Here is a 20,121-nt window from a genome sequence, read left to right as displayed (position 1 = left end):
ATGGGAAAAAAACAAAACAAGTGAGACCTAATTAAACCTAAAAGTTTTTACACAACAAAGTATAAACAAGGTGAAAAGAAAATCCTAAGAATGGGAGAAAATAATAGCAAATGAAACAACTGACAAAAAATTAATCTCCAAAATATACAAGCAGCTTAGGCAGCTCAATATAAAAAAAAAAAAAAAAAACTCAGTGAGTGAATAGAAGATCTAAACATACATTTCTCCAAAGAAGACATACAGATGGCTAATAAACACATGAAAAGATGTTCAAAATTGCTCAGGATTAGAGAAATGCAAATCAAAACTACAATGAGATATCATCTCACACTGCTCAGAATAGCCATTATCAAAAAATCTACAAATAATAAATGCTGGGAGAGGGTGTGGAGAAGAGAGAACTCTCTTGCACTGCTTGTGGGAATGCAAATTGAATGTAAAATGTAAGTAAATGTAAACCACTATGGAGGACAGTATGGAGATTCTTAATAAACTAGGAATAAAACTACCATATAACCCAACAATCCCACTACTGGGCATACACCCTGAGAAAACCATAACTGAAAAAGTCACATTATCCCAATGTTCACTGCAGCACTATTTACAAGAGCAAGGACATGGAAGCAACCTAAGGGCCCATCAACAGATGAATGGATAAAGAAGCTGTGGTACATATATACAATGGAATATTACTGAGCCGTAAAAAAGGAATGCATCTGAGTCAGTTCTAATGAGCTGGATGCACCTATCTGCAGGGTAGCAATGGAGACACAGAAAACAGACTTTCAAACACAGAGTCGGGGAAAGGGAGGGTGGGACAAGTGGAGAGAGTAGCATGGAAACACATACACTACCATAGGTAAAACAGCCAGCCAGTGGGAATCTGCTCTATGACTTGAGAGCTCAAGCCAGCGCTCTGTGACAACACAGAGGGGTGAGATGGGTGGGAGGCGGGAGGCAGGTCCCAAAGGGAGCAGACATATGCATACCTATGACTAATTCATGCTGATGTACGGCAGAAACCAACACAATATTGTAAAGCAGTTATCCATCAATTAAAAATAAAAAATTTTAAAAATTACAAAATACAAACAGCATTAGAAAGAATAACAGTGAACCAAGAAGGAAAATTAAGAAAATGAAGAAAAAGAGAGAGAGAGAGAAATAAGAGGCAATAATTCAGGGATCCGTAGATGACACCCACAACAAGTCCTGGGACCCAATTATAATCTGATGACATGAGATTCAAATGATCACATGGAAAGTTTTTGACAGAAAGGAGGAAGACTGTCTAGAAGTAGCAACTAGAAATCAAGACAACATATACCCAAATATTATGCCAGTTGTTTGAGAATAGTGAGAGAAAAAGCAGCTGGTTTTTGAGAAGGTTACAGCAGAAGCAGTGTCCTCATAGAAAGACCAGGTCAAAGGATAAAACATTCAGAGAAAAACATAAAGATATAGGGGATTTGGGTGAAATTGGACTCTGACTTCCAGAGAGCACAAGGAAAGTTTCAGGAATTAAGGAAACATAAGGGTTCAGAATCAGTAATGTGCAAAGCATCATGAGGATTAAAATCCAAGAAATGAGAAAGAGTCTAGGGCCTCCTATAGAGAATGACATAAATGGGAATCAAGGACATAGTGAGATTGGCCCTGATAAACAGAGTGGTCAAGTGGCAGGGAGGGATAAGTGTTGTGGAGGCTCCTTCTAAACGAGCATGAAGAGATACGAAGTAATACAGTCTTAACCCTAATGTGCCATCTTAGTCCCAGTGTGGCATATAAAACCTAAGATTAACCCTCCTCGTGTTCATGTCTTAATATAATACCCTCTCCTTGAGTGTATGCATGACCTGTGATATGCTTCTAATCAACAGAATATGGTAACAATGACAGGACACCATTCCCTTGATTACATTATATAATAGAGGTACTCTATCTTAGTACAACAGTGTGAGAAACTCCGCAGACTCTCTGAAATGAGTGACCATGATGGGGAAGCCCCTGTGGCAAGAAATCATGCAGCTTCTAAGAACTGTGGACAGCACCAATGACCTGAGGGTGGTCTCCAGCTGACAGCCAGCCAAAAGCCGGAGCCCCTAGTCATATAACCACAAGGGTATTAATTCTGCCAACAACCTGAATGAGCTTGGAAACGATCCTTCCCGTCACACCTTTGGATGAGAATGCAGCCCGGACAACACCTTGATCACAACCTTGTGAAACCCTGAACAAATGATCAAGTTAAGCTGTGTCCAAACTCCTGACCTATAGAAATGATAAAATAATAAATGTGCTTTTTCAAGCTGCTAAGTCTGTAGTAATTTGTTACACAGCAGTAGAAAATGAATATATCTTAATAAAAATAAATGAGAAAAAAAGAAAATTAATATATCTACTATGAGAGATTCATCTTGACCCATTAAAGGAGGTGAGGATTGTCTAGGGGAGCCAGGCTTATGACCACACAGTATCTCTTTACTCCATTCAATGACCAGTATTAGGTCTAGGGGAGGTAGTCTCAATGGGGTTGTGAGTTAGAAAGTAGATGAGTTTAGCTGGAGCAAACAACACATTACAAGATTAGATTAAAAAGAGAGTCAAGGGGAGAAGTCTGATGAGACTTTCTACTTTCTGCTCAATTTTTCTATAAACCTAAAACTGCTCTAAAAAATAAAGTAATAAAAAAAAAATTTTTTTTTTTTTTAAGATACTGTGCTTAGTCACTCCAGTGGTTTCCAACTCTTTGAGATCCCATGGACTGCAGACCACCAGGCTCCTCTGTCCATGGGAATTCTCCAGGCAAGAATACTGGAGTGGGTTGCCGTGCCCTCCTCTTCTTCACAACCCAGGGATCGAATCCAGGTCTCCCACATTGCAGGCAGATTCTTTACCATCTGAGCCACCAGGGAAGCCCAAGAATACTGGAGTTGGTAGCCTATCCCTTCTCCACGGGATCTTCCCAACCTAGGAATTGAACCAGGGTCTCCTGCATTGCAAGCAGATTCTTTACCAGCTGAGCTACCAGGGAAGCAAAAATGTACTTGGCATTCATTATTCTTAACCCCATGAACTGCAGCCTGCCAGGCTCCTCTGTCCATGTAATCCTCCAGGGAAGAATACGGGAGTGGGTAACCGTTCCATTCTCCAGGGGATCTTCCCAACCCAGGGATCAAACCTGGGTCTCCCGCATGACAGGTAGAGTCTTCACTGACTGAGCTACCAGGGAAGCCCAAAAAAAGATAGTCTGAAGTCATATAATGGAGGCCCCGATATGGCATACTACTATGCAGGCAATACATAATCAATGTACACATTTCTAAGGAGTGAAGACCTAATCTGAACTCGGCCTTAAATAATTCTAGTCACAGCCAAAAAAAAAAAAAAAAGATCTGAAGAAGAGAAACTAGAGACAGGTAAGTAGACAGGCCACTGTATTATCTCACATGAGTACCTGAATTAGGGCAGTTTAATAGCAATGAAAAGGACAGACACATAATCTCTCCTGGAGGTATAAATGACAGGATATGGCTACTGATTAGATGTAGGATAAGAAGCTCCTTGAGACAAAGAAGACACAGATGCTTCCAGCCAATGACACTAAAAGGCAACAGTTATCATTAAATGAGACTAGAAATAAAGAAGGTTCCAGAAGGGACAGATTATGAGATCCAAGAAAGACAAGAAGCAAAGGAGAAAGAAAAAAATGTTATAGAAATGTATGCCAAAAGAAAATTAAAAGTTATTACAGTACAGAAATTGCTTTTACAGTATTAAAAATAGGTAAATTACTATGTACTATCCAGTCAGTTCCTGGAGCTAAAATTTTAATCCATTATCAGAAAAAAAGTTGACATTAGAAATTGTTTAATGCAAATCTTCCTCTCTAGTTCCACTGTTACACATTTGGGAAAAAAAAAAAAAAAAGCACAGATAGCTAAAGGGAAGTTGTGTACAGAGCAGGGAGCTCAGCCTGGTGCTCTGTGACAAGTGAGCGCGGTGGGATCTGGTGGGAGGCAGGCGGGAGGCGACACGTGGATATCTATGGCCAAGCCATGTAGATGTGTGGCAGAAACGAACACAACACTGTAAAGCAATTATCATTCAATTAAAAATAAATTTTAAAAATGCCCAAAGAGGTTAGATGGCTTCATAAAGGTAGCAACTAATTAATGGCAGGGACTAGATTAGAATCCAGGTCTTATGATTCTCAGTCTACTCCATGTCCTGAATTAACTTAGTCAGAGGCAGTTCCTACTTACATAAATCAATTATCTATGTCCTTTATGGTCAGAAATGACCACCTGAGCATGCCAGTACTTGGAATTTTCTTCTCTTGTTTCTTCTGCAGATCTTGCTGCTTTATGTGACAGAAATCATAAATACTAACAACTAGCAGAACAGGAAAGAAACCAAACAGCCTATTCCTGAAGGAAAACAGTATGACAATAAACGAGGCCGTGAGAAATGTCACTAAGGATTTTATCAACAGTACCACACTTCCTCCATACACACAGACAGGGCTGTCTCCATACCCCTATGTGTCAACACTTGCCAGAAAAAATCCTGTCTGAAGCCATGAATGCCATCACCAGTGGCTGAAGCTAGTTGAGAATCAAGTTGCAACAGGCATTTTAAACTACTGCCTAATTTAAAAGGAAAACATTCCCCCTAAATATGTAACAATTCTCAAGGATGAGCTAATTCTTCTAGTAATTCATACACTAAGTTTTACAGGGTAAGCCAGGGAACCTACCCATTATGCTCAACATAATACCCGAAGTAAACTGCATTTTGAGTTCAAACAAAAAAAATTATTTCATAGCCAAAGACTACCCTCCACTTCATAGTACATCTCAATTCAGACTACCACATTTACAGTATACTGCTAACCCTCAGACTAAAAACTACACGGTATTTTATGAGGACTCCTATCTCTGAATTTATAGTATAGCATGAATTAATATACAAATTATTAAAATTATTTAAATATTTGTTACTTTCCTTACAGTTTCCATTCAAACAGAAAACTAAATATAAAAGGAAACCTAAAAAGAAAAATAGGAAAGACAGGAACTTTCTAAAGTCTTAACAAAACTATATACTATTCTGCTAAAGAATCTTCCTACTTGACCTCAAGTAGTTCACCACACCTTTATGCAGCAATCTAGAAGATTGCTTAACTTTCAAAATATTTTTCTATGACAAATATGGATAACAACAATCCACTAAAATAGTATTTGGAGTTCTAAGATATCACTTAAATCAATTATCCAAGTACACCTGCTCTGTCTTAGAAAATAATCACAGCTGCAGAAAAGGAAGGGAAACAAATTTCTAAAATCATACATTATGAAACAAAAGAATTCTGAAATTTTAAATTATTTCACCCATGTTTTCCACAATGTAAAAAGTTCAATGCAAAATGCATCAGTGCTCTTACCTCAGTAATTTTCCTGGTTCTGACACTGTATCATTGCTCATCAAATCTAAGAGAAGTTTCATTGTAAGCTAGCTGTTCATTATTGCCTACCTAGTCTTTAAAAAAATCTTTCCTTGACTGTAAAGTCTCAAACATTTAAAACTATAGTTTACATTTTTTTTCTCCTGGATGTATCTTCTTTGTGTAATTTTTTAAAATCCCAATTAGGTGAGAAAATTTCCATGACCAAGACTATACGGGCTATTTCTTAGGCAGATGTCTGTAAAGACAGATGTCTCTAAAGACAGCACTAGCAAAATGGAAAAGGCAAAAGCTTTACAAAAAAAAAATGATGATTATGTAAACCAGTTCTACCACTTACTAGCTAGATGACTTGTGTTTCAGTTTCTTTATCAGTGAAAGGAAACAAAAATATCCATCTTCAATGTTGTCATAAGAATTTGATAATATAGGTAAAAGCACATGGTACAAAGTAGACAACTTGTTGAAGAACACTACTATTAACATTACCACAAAGAATAATCTAAAACTGCAACTGTAAAAAGGTTACACATATTTTTTGCTAGTAAAATCTTCCCAAAAATTATATAAAAATCTCTCTCTACTCATCACCAGCAAATTTTAAGTTATTCAAATCTCTACCCTCCAGAAATCATGTTAGAAGAATTACATATAGTAGAATAAAATATACCAGGCTCTTTTTCTTCCTTTCAACTCCTACCAAGTTACACTCTCGTACTTGTAAACAGTTTTCTATAAGGTTGTGCCATATGACACTGCTATCTTTACATGTCAACACTGGTCAACTTATTGGTCATTTCACAGGGTTCAATGTGAAACTGACATGCTCAGTGAAGACTTAGTGATCTCAGCCTGGGTTGCAGTTGCTACACAAAAACAGAGGCTGTTAAAATAAATGAGGACTTTGAAATAAAGTGAAATTTAAAAATTTACCCTTATTTTAGGGCTTTTATCTTGCACAAAGTTCTTCTTCAAACTAAAAAATTAATACACCATGAAGATATTTCCAAGCAAAACCCTATATGATCTTCCAGAATTATTTTCTAGATTATGAAAAATATGATCTTCAGGAAGAGATGATCAAGTAAGGATCCTTATGCTGACATGTAAATGCAAGCACGGAACTTTAGAACTTCAATATTTTTAACAGGATGACTAAAATTTCAGGAGCTAACAACGCTTAAAACTAAGTGCTTCATGAGTATGATATTTACGCTAAAGGCTTAAATACAGGAGACAAAAATTATTTGCCAGAGAATTTTTGAGACAGAATTCTCAACCTATCTTCAGTAGTCCTCAAAACCGGCTCACAATAAAATTATTTAAAGGATGAAAAGAAAAACAAAAAACTGCCTTATGAGGGATTAGGGCCCTAACAGACACTGTAATATGGAGAAGGAAATGGCAACCCACTCCAGTACTCTTGCCCAGAAAATTCCATGAACTGAGGAGCCTGGTGGGCTACAGTCCATGGAGTTGCAAAGAGTCGGATACAACTGATCACTTTTTTCTTCCTTTCTTTCTTTCTTTCTTTCAGACACTGTAATAAAGTTGCCCAGCTGCTTCTAACATGCATTCAGGGTAGAGAACCCTGTCCAAAGGGTTTTTTCCATACTCCTTCATTTTATAAACCAAGACTACATTTTGAGATTATGTTTCTAGGCCAGTTAAAGTTCCAGAGAATCTAGTCTACCAGAGGAGAAGGCTAGTCTTATTCAGAATCACCTAATTCAGATGACAATCATACAAATATTAATGGTACAGTTCTGTACAAACATCTCTTTGTAAGGAAACATCACCCTGTATCACCATGAAAACAACATGTATAGCAAAAAATCCCCCGTTTAAAAAACTGTAGTAATATTAACATATTAGAGGGGATATTAGCAATTTGTAGAACCATTAGGGTATTTTCAATTACTTGGAATAGTCCTTTTTTGTAAAAAAAGAACTTGCTAAATTCTAAATAAAACACTAACAGCTTGTTTTATATAATTTTAATAATCAACTTAAAAGAAAACATAACTGAGATATAAATCCCACTTAATTTCCATTTTAATATTTAAAAGTAGTCCAATTAAGAATAATCTTACTGTTCTAGAATCTGAGAATGGATTGTATTCATCAAGTCCTGGTGGGACATTTCTTGTCACTTGTGTAACTGATGGGTCCTGGAATAAAATTCAAAGGAGAAAAAAAGGTTACTTATCCTTTAAGATATATTTATATTTACAAGGCATTTGCTTTATCTGTATGTTTGGTCACCCAGCTAAATTAACAGAGGAAAAAAAAGAAAATTATCAGATTTACTCAGTCCCATTTCCACATAGTTGAAATTTAAACCCACAGCCCTCACACCCTCAAAGAAAAAGAAATGAAAACTAGGTTAGATGCAAATCAGCTGCTAGCTATTATTTAAAGAATGAAAATGACCACCTCTTAACAGTTGTGTGGAACCAACTGCATCTTAGCAAATCTTGAGTCAATCCATCCTTTCCTTTGGGCTCCACAAAGAGTTCATGTCCCTCTTTTCTTGAAAATAATATCTTCAGTTTTCCCTACTGCATATTTAAGTACCACAGTACAAATCAATGTCACATACAGGCAACACCTAGGGTATTCAAGATCAAGCCTCTCTTACTTGTTTTATTCTACAAAGTGTTTCTCTATGACTGTAGTTTATACTGTTCCACATGATCCTAGACTGTCTCCCTTTTCCAAGTATTATCACCACATTATCCCAGCTTTTCAAATCTTAATATTAGGCTTTCATATAAATAACTGAATCACAAAATCCTAGTTGTTCTATTTCTCTTGATTGTGAAATGTAAGATACTAATATAATGAACATCTCAACAAAATCAACTACATAACTAATATGAAAGGGATATGCAAACCATAATGTACAGCCTCATCAGCCTTTACATCACATTAGTCACAAACTTTCACATTCATCAGAATCAAATAAAACACACACTGCTGCACCCTACTCCCAGAATTTCTGATTCAATAGGTCTGGGGTGGGACCTGAGAATCTGCAGTTCTAACAAATTCCCAGGTGATGCTGCTGCTGGGGACCACTGCTCCCTTGTCTACACTGTCCCTTCTCTAATCCGTCTTCCTCAACAAAGCCAAAAATATAAAGCTGATCTTCTCATTCCCTTCATCCAATCCCTCCCCTCTGCCCCTTTATCCATTTCAGATTTTTAGAAACTCTCAACTATAAAATACAGCTTCCTCAAAATGAGACACAAGGCTTCTGACTATCTGAACTAGCCCCTGCCTATCTTCCAGCTTTCTCAACTCTAATAACCATCCTCACCTCACCAATCCTTCTCCCTTAGCCAAACAAAACAAGCTACTACATAAAAAGCCTCACACTTGGCAATAAGCAAGTGGTAAAGATAAATTAAAAGTACAGCACAGACGAAAAATAAAGGCTTTAAGTTTGCTCCACAATAAAATGGGAAGGTGGGAATGAAATCACTCTACTTCTCAGGGTTTCCCTCCCAAGTTTATTAAAAAATGACTAGAAAGATTATCAAGAGGGGATGCATGCTTTGGGGGGGAAATTAAGAAAAAAAAGAAACATGAATATTTTGATAAAATTTTTGATCAAGTTGACATTGTTGTGCATAAAATTTGGAAGTGGGTTCAGGGTCAAAAAGAGGAGACGAGCGAATCTGGATGGTCCAGCTGCAGACATGACGCCCAGCCCACCACCATCCACCACAAAACCAGGAGACCTGAGTCCTCAGATACCATGTGCTTCCTCGGCATTGCTTCCTCAGGCAGTAATACTCTTCCAGGCAGAGTCAGCCTGGCAATCTCCTCCTCTTCCTTAAAGACTCAACCCGAAGACTACCTCATATGCTAACCAGTAATCTTCCTGACACCTGCCTGATAACCCAGTCACTCCATCCCAATCTCAATGTTCCCACAGAACTTGGTATTTACCTCCCTTAGCATTTATTTCACTGAACCATGATGAGCTTCATGCAAGTCTTTTTTCCCCACATTAGATTGTTACATCTTTGAATACAAGAAATCAGTAAATAGGTCTTTTTAAATTTAATCATACATGCAAAGTAACACTGTTTTCGTGAGTGATTATCACCAGCTCTAGGGGAAAAAATCTAGAATAAGTATCTGGGATTGTAGCAGCAGTAATAACCAAGAAATACTTCCTGAGAAAAATTTACAAATGAAGTTAACTCAAAAAGTAAAAAAATGTTTAATCTCCCTCATAAGAAGATCTCCACAACTAGAGAAAGCCCACACAAAGCAACAAAGATCCAGTGCAGCCAAAATATAAATAAAATAACTACATCCTAAACAAGAAATAATTTTAAAATATTAGGCAAAAAAATTGCAGAGAAAGGAATACTCTCCAACTCATTCTATGAGGCCACCATCATCACCCAGATACCAGAAACAGACAAAGATATCACAAAAGAAAAAGAAAATTACTGGCCAATACCACTGATGAACACAGATGCAAAAATTCTCAATACTAGCAATCTGAATCCAACAATACATTAAAAGAAACACACCACGATCAAATGGAGTTTATCCCACGGAAGCAAGGATTTCTCAATATCTGCAAATCCATGTGATACACCACAGTAACAAATTGAAGAACATGAACCATAAAATGAATAAGAAAAATACTTATTTCAATAGACACAGAAAAAGCTTTTGACAAAATTCAACACCCAATTATGACAAATTAAAAAAAAACTCTCCAGAAAGTGGGCATAGAGGGAACATACATCAACATAATAAAGGCCATATATATCCAACCTATAGCTAACATCATTCTTAATGGTGAGAAGCTGAAAGCAGTTCCTCTAAGATCAGGAACAAGACATAGATGTTATCTCTTGCCACTTTTATTCAGCATAGTTTTGGAAGTCCTAGCTACAGTAATCAGAGAAGAAAAAAAAATACAGTGAATCCAAATTGGAAGTCAAAGTCTCACTGTTTGCAAATGATATGATACTATACATAGAAGATCCTATAAGATGCTACCATAAAACTACTAGAGCTCATCAATCAATTTGGTAACACTGCAGGTTACAAAATTAACACACATAAATCTGCTGCATTTCTATACACTAACAATGAAAGATCAGAAAGAAAAATTCAAGAAACAATTCCATTTACCATCACATCAAAAACAATAAAATATCTAGGAATAAGCCTACCTAAAGAGACAAAAGACCTGTACTCTGAAAGTTATAAGACCGATGAAAGAAGTTGAAGATGAAACAAATATATGGAAAGATGTTCTTGGACTGGAAGAATCAAAACTGCCAAAAGGACAATACTACCCAAGGCAATCTACAGATTCAATGCAATTCCTATCAAATTACCAATGGCATTTTTCACAGAACTAGAACAAAAAAAAATCTTAAAATTTGTATGGAAATGCAAAGACCCAAAATAGCCAAAGCAATCTTGAGAAAGAAAAACAGAGCTGGAGGAATCAGGCTCCCTGGCTTCAGACTATATTACAAAGCTATAGTCATCAAAACAGTATGAAACTCACAAAAATAAAAATACAAATCAATGGAATAAAATAGAAAGCCCAGAAATAAAACCATGCACCTACGGCCAACCAACCTATGACAAAGAAGGCAAGACTAGACAATGCTGGAAAGACAGTCTCTTCAACAAACGGTGCTGGGAAAACTGGACAGTTTACATCTTAAACAATGAAATTAGATCCTTCTTTAACACCATACACAAAAATAAGCTCAAAATGGACTGAAGATCTAAATATGAGACCAGACACTATAAAACTCCTAGAGAAAAACATTTTCTGATATAAATCACAGCAATATCTTTTGCAATCCATCTCCCAGAATAATGGACATAAAAACAAAAATATACAAATGGGACCTACTTAAACCCAAAAGCTTTTGCAAAGCAGAGGAAACAATAAACAAAAAGAAAACCCACAGACTGTGAGAGAATATTTGCAAATAATGTGACTGACAAGGTCACAAAATTCACTAACAATTCATGAAGCTCTACATCATTTAAATCAACAACCCAAATTAAAAAATGGGCAGAAGACCTAAATAGACATTTCTCCAAAGAAGGCATATGGATGGCCAGGAAGCACATGAAAAGATGTTCAACACTGCTAATTGTTAAAGAAATTCAAATCAAAACTACAATGAGATATCACGTCACACCAGTCAAAATGGCTGTCAACAAAAATATCCAAAAGCAACAAATGCTAGAGAGGATGTGGAGAGAAGGGAACCCTCCCACACTCTTGGTGGGAATGTAAATTGGGACAGCCACTATGTAGAACAATCTGGAGGGTCCTTAAAAGACTAAAAATAGAGCAACCATATGACACTGTAATTCCACTCCTGGGCATATATTCAGAGAAAAATATGGTTTCCAAAAGCATACACGCACCCCAATGTTCATCACAGCACTGTTTACAACAGTCAAGATATGGAAGCAATGCAAATGTCTATCAACAGAGGAATGGATAAAGAAGTGGGGCATATATACAATGCAATATTACTCAGCCAAATAAAAGTATGAAATAATGACATTTGCAGCAACACGGATGGACGTAGAGACTGTCATACTGGGTGACGAAAACCAAACAAAAGGAGAAACATTGCATGATATCTCTCATATGAGAATCTAAAAAAACATGATACAAATGAGTTTGTTTACAAAACAGAAAGAGACTCACAGACTTAGAAAACCAACGTATGGTTGCCAGGGTAGGGGGGAGATGGGAAGAAGGGATAGAGAGTTTAGGATGGGAACGTACACAGTGCTATATTTACAATGGATAACCAACAAGAACCTACTGTATAGCACAAGGAACTCTGCTCAATGCTATGTGGCAGCCTGGATGGGAGGGGAGTTTGGGGAGAAATGGAGAATGGATATGTGTATTTGTATGGTTGAATCCCTTTGCTGTCCACCTGAAACTATCACAACATTATTAATAGACTAAAAAATAATTATCTGTATTTAAATTTTTAAAAATAATAGAAGACAACTTGGAAAAGAAGACATGCAAATATTAAGCAAATATACTGAAAGTGAAAGGGTTAGTCATTCAGTCACGTCTGACTCTTTGCAACCCCATGGACTACAGCCCACCAGGCTCCCTCTGTCCATGGAATTCCCCAGGCAAGAATATTGGGAGTGGGTTGCCATCCCCTTCCCCAGGGGATCTTCCCGACCCAGGGATTGAACCCTGGTCTCCTGCATTGCAGGCAGATTCTTTACCTGTCTGAGCACCAAGGAAACCCCAAAGAATACTGAATTGGGTTGTCATTTCCCTCTGCAGGGATTCTTCCCAACCCAGGGATCGAACCTGCAACTCCTGCTTTGGCAGGTGAATTCTTTACCACTGAGCCACCAGGGAAGCCCATAATGGCAAAGAAAAATGAAAATGTGGAATAAGAAATGGGAATAAATTTTTTAAGAAAGAAAAGAAATAGAGGGGAGGCAAAACATAGTCCCAGAAAGATGAATCCTGCTTAGCCAACATTCATGCCATCAATGTCATTTTCTCAATGCTACTTAAATACAATGCTACTTAAATACTAGCTTTCATTCTACAAATACATATAACCAATTATCAAGTGTCCTAAAATTCAAGTTCACAATAAAATTTTTTAATCCCACATAAAGTGTAACTTTATTTTAAAGAGGGCCAAAATGAAATCATTCTTCAATTTTCTACCTTTGACTACAATAATTAAAACGAACTTTTTTCCTTCCAGATTTGACGTTAATCCAGGATGAAAGTTAACTGGCAGCTTGCCAAAATCACTGTCTCAAATTCTAGCTGATCTAGAATCTACCTCAACGTAGTATTAGGTGACCAAGCACTAGACTATAGGATATACCAAGAATGACTTAGGAAGATAAAGAACTGATATCTCTGACTTATAACATAATTAACATTTCAAATTAGTTTTTAATATATGTAAACAGTGCTGAGGAAGCTACAGTCTCTGAGATAAAATCAGCCAAGTTGATGATTTAATTAATAATGAATTATCTTTCAATGCCTATTAAGTATTGAGCACTTATTTACATTATTTCCAATCCTTGCTGTGATACTCCCTGATGGACCATATTGTTCTGTTTTTCAGAAAAAAAAAAAAGCTATGGCCTTAAAAAAGAAACTTCCTCAAGGTTAATTAGCATACGTCTGAGATAAAATATGAAGTCAGGACTTCCCAATGCCTGTATATACTCTTTCCATCATATATACTAAAAATAGTTTACCACAACCATAACTTTATCAAGAGAAGATATTGGTTGAGTGGTTGTTTATCAATTCCAAAACTTAAAAAGGAAAATATCTTCCTTCCTCTTCAACACAGTCAAAATTAAACTGTTTCAACTGCTAAACTGGTTGCTTCTATAACAGTGGTTCTCACACTCAGCAAGCACTGGAATCATTTGGAAGGCTTATTAAAACCCAAACCACTGAGCCCCACTCCAGCGTACTGTCAGGTCTGGAACGGTGGCTGAGAATTTGCACTTGTACAAAGGAAAACATTCTGAGCTAGTCTCATTTTACTTACTTAGAGGGATATACTAGATTTCTGTATTTTACTAACTTTCAAGAAGCAAGACATTCTTTAGATGTTAAATATCCTTTTTGGCTCTGATTAACAATAAAGTTACACCATGTAATCAAGTCAGGGCTATTGTGCTAACCCTTTAGTAAGCAACTTATCATCATGGTGATGTTTCATTAAAAACCAAGATGCATTACAAAAATAAATTTTTTTAAGAAGAGAATAAATAAATATTTTACATTACACTTTTTTATATCTTTAATCCAAGTTTATTTACCAAACCCTCTGGGGTAGTGCTAAAGAGCCTCTTGATGAAAGTGAAAAGAGGAGAGTAAAAAGTTGGCTTAAAATTCAACATTCAGAAAACTAAGATCATGGCATCCGGTCCCATTTCTTCATGGCAAATAGATGGGGAAACAATGGAAGTAGTGACAGACTTTATTTCTGGGGGCTCCAAAATCACCGCAGATGGTGACTGCAGTTACCACTAAAAGACACTTGCTCCTTGGAAGAAAAGCTATGACCAACCTAGACAGCATATTAGGAAGTAGAGACATTACTTTGCCAACAAAGGTCTGTCTAGTCAAAGCTATGGTTTTTCCAGTAGTCATGTATGGATGTGAGAGTTGGATTATAAAGAAAGCTGAGCACCAAAGAATTGATGCTTTTGAATTGTGGTGTTGGAGAAGACTCTTGAGAGTCCCTTGGAGTGCAAGGAGATCCAACCAGTCCATCCTAAAGGAAATCAGTCCTGAATATTCATTGGAAGGACTGATGCTGAAGCTCCAATACGCTGGCCACCTGATATGAAGAATCAACTTATTGGAAAAGATGCTGATGCTGGGAAAGACTGAAGGCGGGAGAAGGGGACAACAGAGGATGAGATGGTTGGATGGCATCACCAACGTGATGGACATGAGTTTGAGTAGGCTCTGGGAGTTGGTGATGGACAGGGAAGCCTGGCGTGCTACAGTCCACGGGGTTGCAAAGAGTCGGACACAACTGAGTGACTGAACTGATGGGGTAGTGCACCTTTACTGAATTTCAACTGATTTCCTCCATCATGCTTCATGTTGGACCTTCTCAATCACTGCCACATATAACCTCACAGGAAGATTAAAACCTGGCAAGAAAGTACTTTCACCTTCAGCTAGACATAGGGACATTAGTTTAGTAACAGTTTCTTTGGGACCTCCCTGGTGGTAAGACTCCACACTTTCACCACAGGGGGTCCAGCTTCAATCCCTGGTTGTGGAAGTAAGATCCCACATGCCACATGGTGTGACCAAAAATAATGGCAATAGTTTCTTCAATAAACATTTCTTGTAAATAATCAACCTCAGTGTCTCAGTATATATGTCATCCTCAAGCTAAATAATAGTCTAAAAGCACAAAAGACTCCATGGATGATTCTGTATAACATACATTATGTATCTACTTAGTATATCTGCTAACACTTAATAGGTTTGGGTTTCCTGATTAACACTCAAAAGTCTCTGATTCTTAGGTACTTGTTCAAAAGCAGAAAGAGGACTCGTCTAGGAATTGGAAACTCAGTTCACTGGAAATGACTAGCCTCTGCAACCTTAAGCAAACTCTCATCTCATACGTAAAATAGAAGAAATATGATATATGATTGCCCTGGTCAGTTGAAGCTCTGAAATGTTATGCTATAGACTTTAAGTCTTTACTGTTTGGAAAGCTAACTGCCTGTATTTAACCCTCCCCACCCTACTAGTGAAAAGATGCGAACACTGAACAAGGGACTTCATATTTCAATGTGACTCAGTTTTTTCATCAGTAAGATGTATCACATAGTTCATGAACTACTGCGTGTAAAATGACTGATACAGTTCCTGCAAGTGGACACTTGAGTGACAGCTTAGGCTGTTTATCATTATTACCAACAAGAAAAGAGTCAAACAAAAAAGCTGTCCATTTTTTATTAACTGAGGTATCAAGAAAGTATAGAGCATCCTATGTAATGAACAGGCTAAAAAACATCCACAGCCCCCTTCTGAGGAAAGCGGCGACCGGAGCCCTCCACCCAGTGATTGCGTCACGTGCCCCGAAAGCCAGTGGCGTGCCAAAGGGTGAAGAACTGGCCTCTGTGCCAGTGGCAGCCATGTTTAGGACTGGATGTGAGGGAGCCTGGCAGACCCCTACAGAAGTGATTCTGCATTGGACACTAACTACTCCATTCAATTAGGGCTTGTTTGCTGAGGCACTTGAATGAGACACAGAGACGGTACTGTAAAGAGCAGCAGAAGCTGACACTAGTCACAGCGTAAAGACAGACAGAAGCGAAGTCATAAGAAGGTGACCAGGAAAGGGAGCAGTAGGTTCCGCACCTAAGGGGAATGGCATTTACCAGAGCTGCCAATGAGTCACTCAAGCAGAAATACAGCCAACAGAGTAGCTGTTCTTCTAGCTGATGGGGAATGACTGGTGTTAGAGAAGTTTTCACACATTCCTAAAGACCCCCAGGGAGACCACACGAAGAAGAGAAAAGAAGGATACGTCTGAGGAGCAGAAGAGGGAAAAAAACCCTACCCTTCACTCAAATCAGTGAAGCCCAATTCTCATATGTCTTTTAACTATTTGATTTCATGTGAAAATGGTTTCCACGGCTTGGCAGGAGGGAGGAAAAGGGCAGGGACCATGGACTGAGGAAACACCACGTGAGCTCCCAGAAACTGTTTCATCCCAACAGCAGAGACTGAGCGTGTTGGGCTTCCTTCCCTCCCCAAAATCCAAACAAAAAACCTCCATCACCTGAGGTAACCTGAGCATATCTCCATGCCTTAAAACCAGCACAGGTGGAACCAATGCTCTTGACCATTTTGTGTTCTATTAAAACTTTACATAAAAACAGTTTACTTTCATTAAGATTTTATATTTAAATAAAATCTTCTGGGTGAGAAAGATTTTAGTAAGTATTACCATTTACTGATGCCAAGTATACATTCTGGTCTGAAACATACTTACTGATCCAAATTGCTGCTAAATCACTTTTTTTTTAATTGAAGTTGATTTACAATGTTGTGTCAACTTCTGCACAGCAAAGTGATCTAGTTACACACACACATATATATTCTTTTCCACTATGGTTTAGCATGGGATTTAGTTCCCAGTGCTATACAGTAGAACCTTGTTGTTTATTCATTCCATATTTAATAGAAAAGACCCCAATGCTCGAAAAGACTGGAGGCAGAAGGAGAAGGGGGTGGCAGAGGATGAGATGGTTAGATAGCATCACCGACTCAACAGACGTGAATTTGAGCAAACTCTGGCAGATACTGAAGGACAGGGAGCCTGGCTGTGCTACAACCCACAGAGTTGTAAAGAGCTGGACACAACTCAGCAACTGAACAACAAATGTAACAGCTTACATCTGCTAACCCCAACCTCCCATGCCATCCCTCTCCCAACCCCCACCCCCTTGGCAATCACAAGTCAGCTCTCTATCACTCCTTAATTTAATTCTAATTTCACCTTTTCTCTCCCTTCTAATTTTAAGGAGATGGAGGAGGATACAACTCTAGTCTTTAATTTATCCTTTGATTTTCTTAGTGATAGATATTTCCCACAGTTGTAAAGTTTAAGGCAACTTAACAAAACCTATGCCAAAAAAAAACCCTCTTTCTATACAAGTTCCATCTCTTCCCATCTTTTCTCTGGATTACCCTATCAGTTATCCCTTCTCTCATATGTTCATCTTCTTCTCAACAGGACGCCTCACACCTACACTTTAAGTCTCAATTATCTTTAAAATGCACACAAGCAAAGAAATTCAAAAGCAGTCTTTCAATCACCCTCAAGCTAGTACTATAAGCCCCCTTCTTTCTATGCACTTCTCATCTCCCACCCACACACCCAACCATCAGGGGCTATATTTTCAGTGTAAACTGCACTAGCTTTCCCACTGTTTCTCTGCCGTGTGTCACCTTCCCCAATCTATTCTTCACAGTGAACCAAGAGGAGCTTCTCAAAACACAAACTTGTTCATGTCACACCTACAGATTTGATGAATGTGAAGAGAACAAATGTATACTAAATTTGGTTTACTGTCTCAATCATCTAAGAGCATATTTTAGGCCTATGAAAACTTACCAGTCTTTAGGAATGAAAAATGAATAACTGGTGAAATCATTCATGGGATAGAGACTGCAAAGACGGGTATATTTTCACCATCCACATAAGTGACTGCTACAGCATGAAGACAAGCTTTAAACCAGCGGTAACTGTTGACATTCTCCTATCACACACAGCTAAAACCCACTGTTGTGATATTCTATTTTATTTACCTAGACCTATGTCATATAATGTAGTGGCCACTAGCCACATGTAGCTCTTGAAATGTATCTAGCCCAAATTGAAATGTGCTCAAAGTATAAAACACATCGTGTTTCTGATTTTGAAGCACAAAACAATGTAAAATATCATTAACAATTGTTAGGTCGATTATATGTTGAAAGAGATTTTGTACATATGAAGTTAAATGTATTACTAAAATTAATTTCACCTGATTTCTTTTCATATACCTTCTACAAAATTTTAAATTACACATGTGGCACAAATAATATTCCCACTGAACAGTGCTGATCTAGTCATTATAATTTATTTAAGAATGACCAAAATTTCATTCATTTGGGAAAATTAAATTATGTCACAAAAAGTCCAACTCTCACATCCATACATGACTACCTGAAAAACCATAGCTTTGACTATATGGACTTTTGTTGGCAAAGTAACATCTCTGCTTTTTAATATGCTGTCTAGGTTGGTCATAACTTTTCTTCCAAGGAACAGGTGTTTTTTAATGTCATGGCTACAGTCAACCATCTGAAGTGATTTTGGAACCCAAGAATTAAAGTCTGTCACTGTTTCGTTTCCCCGTCTATTTGCCATGAAGGGATGGGACTGGATGCCATGATCTTAATTTTTTGAATGTTGAGTTTTAAGTCAGCTTTTTCACTCTCCTCTTTTACTTTCATCAAGAGACTATCTAGTTCCTCTTTGCTTTCTGCCATAAGAGTGGTGTCATCTGCATATCTGAGGTTATTGATATTTCTTTCGGCAATCTTGATTCCAGCTTGTGCTTCATCCATCCCGGCATTTCGCATGATGTACTTTGCATGTAAGTTAAATAAGCAGGATGACAATATACAGCCTTGCCGTACTCAGTTCCCAATTTGGAACCAGTCTGTTATTCCATGTCCAGTTCTAACTGTTGTTTCCTATCTTGCATACAGATTTCTCAGGAGGCAGGTAAGCTGGTCTAGTATTCCCATCTCTTTCAGAATTTTCCACAGTTTGTTGTAATCCACCCAGTCAAAGGCTATAGCGTAGTCAATGAAGCAGATGTTTTTCTGGAATTCTCTTACTTTTTCTATGATCCAATGGATGTTGGCAATTTGATCCTCTGCCTTTTCTAAATCCAGCGTGAATGTCTGGAAGTTTATCAGTTCACATACTATTGAAGCCTAGCTTGGAGAATTTTGAGCATTTCTTTGCTAGTGTGTGAAATGAGTGCAATAGTGCCGTAGTTTGAACCTTCTTTGACATTATCTTTCTTTGGGATTGCAATGAAAACTGACCTTTTCCAGTCCTGTGGCCACTGCTGGGTTTTCCAAATTTGCTGGCATATTGAGTGCAGTACTTTCACAGCCTCATCTTTGAAGATTTGAAATAGCTCAGCTGGAATTCCATCACTTCCACTAGCTTTGTTCACAGGGATACTTTCTAAGGCCCATTTGACTTCACACTCCAGGATGTCTGGCTCTAGGTGAGTGACCACACCACTGTGGTTATCTGGGTCATGAAGATCTTTTTTGTATAGTTCTTCTGTGTATTCTTGTCACCTCTTCTTAATATCTATGCTTCTTTTAGATCCATACCATTTCTGTCCTTTATTGTGCCCATCTCTGCATGAAATGTTCCCTTGGTATCTCTAATTTTCTTGAAGAGATCATTTGTCTTTCCCATTCTATTGCTTTCCTCTATTTCTTTGCACTGTTGACTTAGGAAGGCTTTCTTACCTCTCCTTGCTATTCTTCGGAACACATATCC

The 20,121-nt window shown here is 37.8% G+C and overlaps 1 protein-coding gene across 4 annotated transcripts in view; it reads right to left on the bottom strand.

The window, feature by feature from the left end:
• Positions 1–20,121, bottom strand: part of SCAMP1 (secretory carrier membrane protein 1) — a 149,872-nt gene that overhangs the window by 113,593 nt on the left and 16,158 nt on the right. For 2 of the 4 annotated variants that reach the window (XM_020902675.2, XM_020902677.2), the window contains exon 2: positions 7,561–7,638. The exons of the other annotated variants lie outside the window; for them this stretch is intronic. In XM_020902675.2, the coding sequence (XP_020758334.1) occupies positions 7,561–7,638 (78 nt within the window). The remainder of the gene's footprint in view (positions 1–7,560; positions 7,639–20,121) is intronic. 4 annotated transcript variants of the gene reach the window in all.

The sequence above is a fragment of the Odocoileus virginianus genome, chromosome 6 (assembly GCF_023699985.2).
Source record: "Odocoileus virginianus isolate 20LAN1187 ecotype Illinois chromosome 6, Ovbor_1.2, whole genome shotgun sequence".
Lineage (NCBI taxonomy): Eukaryota > Metazoa > Chordata > Mammalia > Artiodactyla > Cervidae > Odocoileus > Odocoileus virginianus.
This window is presented reverse-complemented; position numbering and strand designations above follow the sequence as displayed.